The following is a 9,198-nucleotide window of genomic DNA, read 5'->3' as shown; positions in this document are numbered from 1 at the left end:
GTACACCAGAGGTGTTCCCTAGGGAAGCTTTCCAGTTATCTTGAAACCATTCTGTACCACTTTGAAACCATGAATTTGACCCTTGCTGCTTATTTCCACTGCTAAGCCTCCCTGCTTTGGTCACTTTACCGCTGATTTTATATGACCTTTTAATTGAACAAATATATAATTGGGTTTTTTTGTTTTGTTTTGTTTGCAGAACTACCCCTCATATTTATTTTAATAATTACAGATAGAAATTTGTAAGAGAACTCATGGATTGGGTAAATCTTAATGTCTCTTATTAAAACCACTTGAAACAATATTAAGAAAAAATAAAGTTGCCTACAGCATGCTCCTGTTTTACTTGAAAGTCTGCAGAGCTTTGACTGATTATCCTTTAATATTCTTTAACTGAGAACCTGTCTGGGTAGCAGTCCCTTTCTCTCATAAAGCAGGAGGTTACAGATCCATCACTTTTACCAAATACAGAGATTCTGTTGACTTGAAAATCAGGTTGTCTGATAAGTGAAAGTTACAGAAAAAAATCAAATTTGCATTCAAGCACTTTCTGAGTGGTTCCTTTATCGGTTTCTTTCCATAGCCATTTCTGCATTTTCTTTGTAAATATGAGAGAAAACAAATCATAAATCCTATCATCCATATAAAAGTGCTTTTCATCAAAAACATCAAAAAATACACCTACAAGTTATGTGTATTCTTATGGACTCTTGGCGGACATGCAGAAAGAGATACATATACAAAAAGTATTTCTCAGGAATTTCATATCCTAAGGAACCAAAGCTAGAAGTAGGGAGTAATTTTCACAATCTTTGGTGAATAAAGTACAGATATATTAAATACAGGGCAAAGCATGTCATTAAAAAAGACAACCCTGCAGTGGTTTTAGCCATTTTTTCCTTAGAAAAAGAACTTATGAAATTGTGCTATGTTTATTCTTGTCTGAAAGCATTTATTCCCCAGTAACTTGAAATCGGTGGCCAGTGCTGGCTGAATTACTCCTTGCTCCTTTCCTCTCCATCTCCGCCACGGCCATGACACCAGAACAGCTACAGAGCCGAGACCGGGCAAACGCAGGGGCCTGCTCACGAGGGGCCTGCTCTTCCCTGGGGCGCCGAGCCACGCGGCTGCCCGGCAGCACCCAGCCCTCTGGGCGCTCCGACTCGTACGAGTAGCTACTGGCAGGCTCTCAGCCCGGGCCCGGACCCGCACAGCCAAGGGCCGGCGCCACCGCGCTCCGCCTCAGCAGCTGCTACTCGCCTCAGCCCGCGAGGCAAACACCTTCTCCCCACCGACCACTGCATCACTTCCGCCTCCGGAGCGGCGGCCCTTCTAGGCGCGCTCCCTCCGGGTCGACTCTATGGTGCGGCGCCGGGGAGAGGGGCAGGGGGCGCCGTGCCGCCCTCCGCGGTGAGGGGAGCCGGGTCTCCCTCCCTCCTCCCGCGGACCCGGCAGCCTCCGGCCCTGCCAGAGCGGGCGGGAGAGGCGGCCATGAGCGTCGCGGAGCAGCCTGAGGGGAAGGAGGGAGCGGCGGCGGCCGGCTCCGCCGTCCCGGGGCGCTCGCTGGGTACGTGCAGGGCGGCCGGGCCCGGGGCGGGGGTCGGGACCACCGGTCGCCCGAGGGGGGAGCGGTCGGGACCACCGGTCGCCCGGGGCGGGGGGGGACGGGTCCGACCAACGGCCGGGTCGAGGGGGGCAACGGGCGCCCTGTGGGTAGCGCTGGCCCCGGCGCGGCCCCCGCGGCAGCCGCGGGTGCCGGGGCCTGGCTCCGCCCGGGGCGCCGCCCGCCGGTTCGCAGGCGTTGGGCCTGGGCTCGCTGCGGAGCGGAGCGGAGCGCAGCCGGGCCCGCAGGGTGTTGCCCCCGTGCGGCGCCGCTCCAGGCCGAGGTGCTCGTCTTGCCGGAGCTGCGCGCGCAGCACGCAGTCGCAGCTGGCCCGGAGAAGCTGAGTGACCGCTGCTTCCAGGGCCCGTCCTGCAAGTGTTTTGGAATCCGGCGTGTGGTGTTTGAATAGGGTGTTGGTAGGTTTTGAGCTTGAATGACCGGTATTAGTTTTGGCCTGATCTAGGTTTGTTCTCTAACTGTGAGAACAAGCTGTGTATTAATGCTAAGGGTATTTTTGTTACGCAGCCCAAATAACTGATATTGTTCCTCTTTTCTCAGTAGGCTGGAATACTTAGAACTCTCCTACAAGGTGTCTTTGGAATACCCTATTTCCTTCTTCCCATTTTGCCTGTGTGCAGATACAATGTAACTGTACACCAGGAAGCTTGAGATATAGGATTGGGAATAAGGGAGGGATAAAGAGGGGGAGGAAATAAGTGCTGTTTAGTTGATAAAGTGCAAAGAACTATAACTTTAGTGTTGAAACAGTTTTGACTTTTAAAGAGGAAAGTACAGTTGTACGAGGTGAAATTTCAAATAAATGTCAACCTATGATATTCAACCTTGTCATTCTTTGGTGTAGGTTCTACTGATGCATCTCCAGATGAAGGAGTAGTAGAAGATATGCCTATGATAGATGAGAAAGCTGTGGAGCAGCTAACTGAAGGATTAATTTCTCATTATTTACCTGATCTTCAGCGATCAAAATTAGCACTAAAGGAACTTACGTAAGCAGACTTTTAAAAGTATCTTCTTATATGCACATGCTTTGTCTGCCATGTTTTTCCATATAATGTTCTAAGTATTGTTAACTGGAATATAACTTACTATAGCATTTCTGTGTTCTGGCTATAAAAGTCAGAATAGTTAATGATATTTAAGATTATAGGAATAGTAGTAAGTATATAAGCTGCAGTGCTTTGACCTCAGCCAGGTATAGCAGAAGACATGCAAATTTCTAAACTTGTTTACTTCTGTAGTGGAAGGTCTACGCAAAACTGCAGATTTATTTTGTTTGCAGAGATGCACTTAATATTCAGGGCAGCTTGTAGTGCAGTTTTTGTTTGTTGTGCTGTCTTTAAGGTGTTTTGCAAAAGATGCACTTAACAAATATAATTAAGAAGTTAAATAGATAGGAGTTTTTCATACATTGGCATCTCATTGATAACTGAGAATAGTTTATTTCAAATGCAGACTAGATCTGACATGGATGTGAAGATACCTGAAAGGGCTTTACACAGAGCCATCTTGGGTCTGCAGGTTATATTGGTTTGGGCTTCGTGATACGTACACGTTGTTTTGCTGCTACCAAGGACAGCATGTGTTTGCAAGGAGTTTAGCTGATTTGTGTGAGATGGAACATTCTTAATAAGCCCCAAGGATCCAAGCAAGTTCTGTACAGAATTAACTTAGTCCTGCAGCATGGTGCAGAGACAACTAAGTAGAAAGCCAGAGATAATTATTTTTCCCTTTATTCAATCACAAAGATATTTACTCCTCGTTACAGTCTGCAGGGTGCCTGTATTATTCAGGGTTTTCAGATATTCATCCCAGATACCTTATCATCCTGTATGAGCCCAGATAACAAATTCATGTGTACTCAACTGGGATTTTTTTCAAAAAACTTTTACTGACATCTTTATTTGAAATTGGCTAGCAATGTGTAAGAGAAATCTGATATCAGGAAGCATGTATTTACGTCTTTATGATCAAAACCAAAATATATTTAAAGGGCTGGTTGAAAAAAATGAATCCAAAATTACTTCTCGCAAGTTTTTGAGTGAAACCTTACAAGAGCTTGACAATAAGGAAATAATTGATTTGTTGTGTTAGAAATAGGTGCTCTGAAAACCTTGCTTGTGCAGCATATCTTTACATTCCTTTTCGTCTGTTCTGCTTTACTCTGATTTTATGCATCTTGTCTTGTTTCAGACAGAACCAAGTGGTATTATTAGAAACATTAGAGCAAGAAATTTCAAAATTCAAAGAATGTAACTCCATTCTTGATATCAATGCCTTGGTAAGTATCATTGATGCTTTAGTAAATGTATACTAGTACAGGTTTTCCTGCTGAAATATTAATAGCAACACTTGTATCACTTGTGTATTTGCTTGTTCTTAACAACATACAGGATGATTACCTACCAGTTCAGATATTTGGGACAAATTGTTGCTAAATTGGGTGCTTCTCTCATCCCCATTTTCTATTCCACCCCCGCCCCCCAAAAAAATAGATGGTGAAGAGCCAGTATATTTTCATTAAATAGAGTACTAGGAAGAAAAAGCAGGCTCAGTCTGCCAGTAGTAGTATGTGCAGTTGTTCAAAACCAGTAGCCAGAGCCAAATGTATGCAGTCTTTCAGTAAGACTGCAACATCAGCTCGGCACGCCTCCCCAGGCTAGCAGGAAGGGTTAATAAAATATGGGTATGTGATCATATTTTTATTCTGCTTTAATGAATGTTAATTCTGTAGCAGGTACTCTGTACACGGGTACTTTGCAAACCTGTTGAGGTGTGGCAATTTTCTGTATTAATACATGTAATATCTAAGCTTTCTATATAAACTTTAACATGTTTACTCCATTATCAAACTGTTCTGGTATCACTATGTTCTTAATTGCTGTTTTGATGTATAGCTTTATAAAGCAGCTATTCCAGCTTGCCAATCACTGCTATAACTGTTATGTTTTAAAAGTTTTCAGAAGCTAAGCACTATCACAACAAGCTAGTGAATATTAGAAATGAAATGATGATGCTCCATGAGAAGACATCAAAGTTAAAAGTGAGTGGGGTAATTTTTTTTTATTATTATTATTTTTACTTTTTAACATAGCTATTTAACTATATATTACTGACTTCTAACCTTTATTTTGGATGCACCCTGAAAGTTCCAAATAAAAATAGTATCTTTATTAAATCCCCCTCTTAAATGTTTTTTCCCATGTTTTCAGTAGCACTAAGACATATTTGTTTTTAAGCTTTGCTTACCTTTTCTTGTGTTTCAACAATTTATGCATCTGAACTCTTAATGATCTTCAATGTCATCATCATGTTTCTCTTTTAGATGATACTAGAATTCTGCCTTGTTCTGCCTCGTAATCCAATCCATTCCAACTAGTTCTCATAGTTGTTTTAGTTCGTGTGACTTTTTAAAAATGAAAGTATGTCGTCACAAACATAAGAATGTTTCCTCTTTAACGCTAGCAGTGGCATAACTCACAGACTTGATGCTGTATAGTTGGTCTCTGGTTACATTCTGAAAATATTAGTCCTTCAATCCAGCCAAAAAAATAATTTTCCCCCTTGGAGAAAATAAACTGCACAGTATGCGTCTGTCTGGTATACAGAGAGGATGACTTTTAGTGAGATTCAGGGGAATCCAGTCATATTTTCCCTACGTAGATCAAAGTGTTGCTGTTTCCGAAATACAGAAGTGGGAGGGAGGAAGAAAAATGAGCAGCTTCTGCAGCATCGCAATCATAACCGGGGGGGTTTCAAGAAGAGAGTGTGAGAAGAACGGGAGGAATGTTGTTTGTGGCTCCGACTTGTATACAACCCTAAAACTTCTAATTTTTTGTTGTCTTTTCTATTTAGAAAAGAGCACTTAAGCTGCAACAAAAGAGGCAGAAAGAAGAACTAGAACGAGAACAGCAACGTGAGAAGGAACTTGAAAGAGAGAAGCAGCTAACAGCAAAACCTGCCAGGAGGACATGAAAGTAGAGCATGCGTCAACTTGTCCAAATTAATAATTTTTGCATTCTCTGGAATTAAGGCAAACTGCTTAAAGTGGGCTGTAGTTGTTACTAGCAACAGTCTACTGTACAGTATTATAAATTCCAGAATGGTAATAACCAGTTGGTAAAATTCTAATTTTCCATTTCAGCCATTCAAGTTGCCTTATTTTCTAATGCTATGCGGTTTGATATTATTATAGCGTAAGTTAATTTTTGATATATACATAGGAGAATTTAGGCATCACAGTTTTAATTACCTCTCCGTTCATTTTTTTCATCTGTTCTTCTGGTGTTTAGAATTCTGACTGAGGGATATTTGGTGACTGGTACACGTGTTTTTCAGCAAAATACAGAATAGTGGTTGCTGGAGTTCAGTTCTGGTCCCTGGATTTCCATGACTGCCTATTTCACTAAAGCAGCTTTGATTCTGGCAGTTGTGCTCTCTTGCTGATGCCCTGGGTCATAAATACTGGCTTCTTGTGCCAGCTGGGCATACTCGGTCTTTTGCCCACCATTGTTAATAAGTGAACGCTGCAGAGCTCTATGACACTTAGAACAATGGTGAGAGGTTCAGATAACATTGTTACATTCGGATCTCTTATTTTAGTTTTTCTTTCACTCATGCACAGTTAGTTCAGTCAGTCATCTAATGAGCTGAAGAGTACGTGAGCTGCAGTATACTTGCCTGAAAGCTCACTCAGTTGCAATAGTCTCATATTTTTGCCATCAAGAAACTGAAGAGTAACTTAAAAGTAATGTTTGAATCATTTCCCAGCTGAATTGGATGAAAATAAAAAAACAAAACACTGAAGATCCTCAGAATTTGCATGTGCACAGTACAAAGATTAATGAATTTGGGCTTCCACAAATGATTGAGTCAAACCAATGAACTGTTGCTTCTGTAATGGTTCCACAGGAAGTGTGTGCGGTCTAGGCAGATCTCTATGGGACTGAAAGGTTTAGTTTCTTCACTTTTTGTGACAAAATAAAACACAACCAAAACTAAACAAATTCCACTGTATCTGAAATTCAGTTATCTTTAGGAAAAACTGTTGCTTCCTCCCTGCAGTGATTCAGTTTCACTTTGGGGCTTTGTGAGAGGGTTTTGTTTGTTTGTTTGTTTTTTGGTGCTGTCCTTGCCCAGATTGATGATGGTTACCGTGTACTGATGATAACCATGAGGTAGCAGTTGATACCCATTTCTCTGAATGTAATTGCTTTCTTGCAATATTTGGTGTGAATTCCTATTCAAGTGAATGTATGTGTTGTCTAAACTGATGAAAGAGCTTTGAACTATTCTTTCCTGCAGTCTGACCAACTAGTAATTTTATCTCTGTTTTTTGAAAAAAGTAGTAAAGTAAGTAGTGTGTACTGGGAAATAAGATGGAGGGTAAGCTTTGTAAAAACTTTTCATACAAAATGTATGGTAAGGTGTCAGAGGGGCACAGTCAGTTTTACTTTTCAGTAAGGTTTAGATGAGGTTTAGGTTTGCATAGTGTACACCTGCCTAGATTCTTCTGTATTATAACTTTCTAAAATCTTAATTGCCTGTTATTAATATTTGTCTCGCTTCTCTGCAAAAGACTGACTCTAACAAGTAATAATGACTTTTACAGAAACTTCTGTCCAACACACAAGGTAAACTGGGATAGTGTTTGGGGGCAGGGAAAGCAAACTAGTTAGAGTAGTCTGAAGAGGCACAGAACTACTGTTACTGAAGCAGTAATAGATTAAAACTTTGCACAGATATTTTTCTTTTAAGTTGACTTGTGTCCCTTAATTGCCAGCAGATTGTTGACCTGTGCTGTAGTTTGTATGTACTTCTAAAAGAAATGTACAGAATTCCTACAGTCCATTTTTTGGAGCAGAATGTACATAACTAAGTATTGTTTAAATATTTTATTTTGTAATGTAATTACAAAATTAGATTCTGGGAATATAAACAGTTGTTATTAAAATATAAAATGAAACTAGATGCCTCAGTGAAATATCCAAATCAGAATTAATTTCCTTTGATATTTCTTGTTTTGTGTTGCCTCATCTAGAATCCAGTCTGGTGTTTCAAGTTGTAATCTATTAATCTATTGGTCACTTTTATGCAAAATACAGAATTCTAAGCATTGAAATCAATACTTATGCAATTGCATTTTTCAGCATTTCTTTGGAGTAATTTCTGATCTAAGGAAGAAAAGCTTGTAGTGCTTGCTTGAAGAATCACATACACCTGTGTAACAACGTACTTGATAACTTTTTCCTTAAAATGGCAGTAAATATTGTTTTCACATGAAAAAGGAACTAATGTTAATAAAGAGCCCTTCCTTGATAAGGTTAAGAAGGACTGAAAATATATTGGAGAAAGTTTGGCCAGTTTACATAATTTTTTTGTTTGTTTGTTTTATTCATTCAATGAACTGTAATTACTTCAATAATTCATTATAATTCATTATCTGCATAGGATATTAGTCTTCCAAATGCTTCTCCTTTGTCTTAATGCATAAGAAGTAAATGCAACACTGGAATCATTTAACTATGCTGGCATCTAAATGTGTATGTTTGTATCAATATGCAAAGCTAGGGTGAGTAATTTTATTAATGTATACATTTAGTTTTGCTTAATTTCTATAAAACATTACTAATTTATCAGTTAGAGAAATGTGATATTGTTAGACTCTTTCTTACTGATTTTATTCCATCCATGTGAGGAGCTATAACTCTATCTATCACATTTGCTTTTAAACTGTTGAGTCACAGCAGTGGAGTTAAGACATGTGCAGTAACTCTTAAAATGTTTATTTTTTAAGATTCTACAAATTTAGGGACTGTCACTGCTGACTGGGGAATCTTAGTTTCCTGTGCTTTTAACATCACTATAGTTACCCTGGATGCTTGATTTGGGTTCCCCTCCCACCACCATCACCATTCAGGCTCACATTAGCCAATTTTTAATCCAGTGATTTCCCACACACACACACCTCAGTAGTAGCTTTGCCATGCTCATAAAACAAGTATGTGGATGGCTTTTGAAAATGGACACGAAATATTTTTTCTTGTTTTCTTCTGTGTGCCATTACCTAAGTGATAATAGTATAAATCATAATGTGACAGTTGTTTCTGTAGCTGCTATTTGGGATTCCAGTATCAGAGAGAGTTGATTTTTATCCTTCAGTAGACACTTTCTGCCACCTAATGATTGCTTCCTGACACTGCTGGCTTTATTTTCATTCTGAACTTGGCTTTCTAATGCCCTGACCCTGCAAGGCTCAATTTTTTAGATGTCATTAAATCTAAACAGCTTAATTGATCCCCATTGGATTAGATGTGTGACTATAACTAAATAATAGCTAAAAAATCTGAAGGCCTGGGAGTTAGTGATGTAAATCTGTAAGCATACAAATTTTAACTGCATAACTATTATTAAGGCTATTCATGTTAGGCAAAATAGCCAATATACAGAAAATTTCTCACTAAGGCAGTACATGAAGGTAGCAATGATGATTTTTGAATCAAATTGTCAGCTTAAGTCAAAGTAAACAGTAGTTTTTGGCACAAGTATCACAACTTTCCAGTAATTTAAAGTGTGCC

General features: G+C 39.8%; 1 protein-coding gene across 1 annotated transcript; it reads left to right on the top strand.

Moving 5' to 3' along the window:
- The first annotated feature begins 1,377 nt into the window (after positions 1-1,377).
- Positions 1,378-7,963, top strand: BLOC1S6 (biogenesis of lysosomal organelles complex 1 subunit 6). The gene is made up of 5 exons (XM_067305519.1): positions 1,378-1,567; positions 2,466-2,610; positions 3,815-3,902; positions 4,578-4,664; positions 5,477-7,963. The coding sequence occupies exons 1-5, from the start codon at positions 1,492-1,494 to the stop codon at positions 5,594-5,596; spliced, it is 516 nt and encodes a 171-aa protein (XP_067161620.1). The 5' UTR covers positions 1,378-1,491; the 3' UTR covers positions 5,597-7,963.
- The last annotated feature ends 1,235 nt before the right edge of the window (positions 7,964-9,198 follow it).

This window comes from Apteryx mantelli, chromosome 15, assembly GCF_036417845.1.
Source record: "Apteryx mantelli isolate bAptMan1 chromosome 15, bAptMan1.hap1, whole genome shotgun sequence".
Lineage (NCBI taxonomy): Eukaryota > Metazoa > Chordata > Aves > Apterygiformes > Apterygidae > Apteryx > Apteryx mantelli.
The sequence above is the reverse complement of the archived record's forward strand: the minus strand, read 5'-3'. Positions and strand labels throughout refer to the sequence as shown.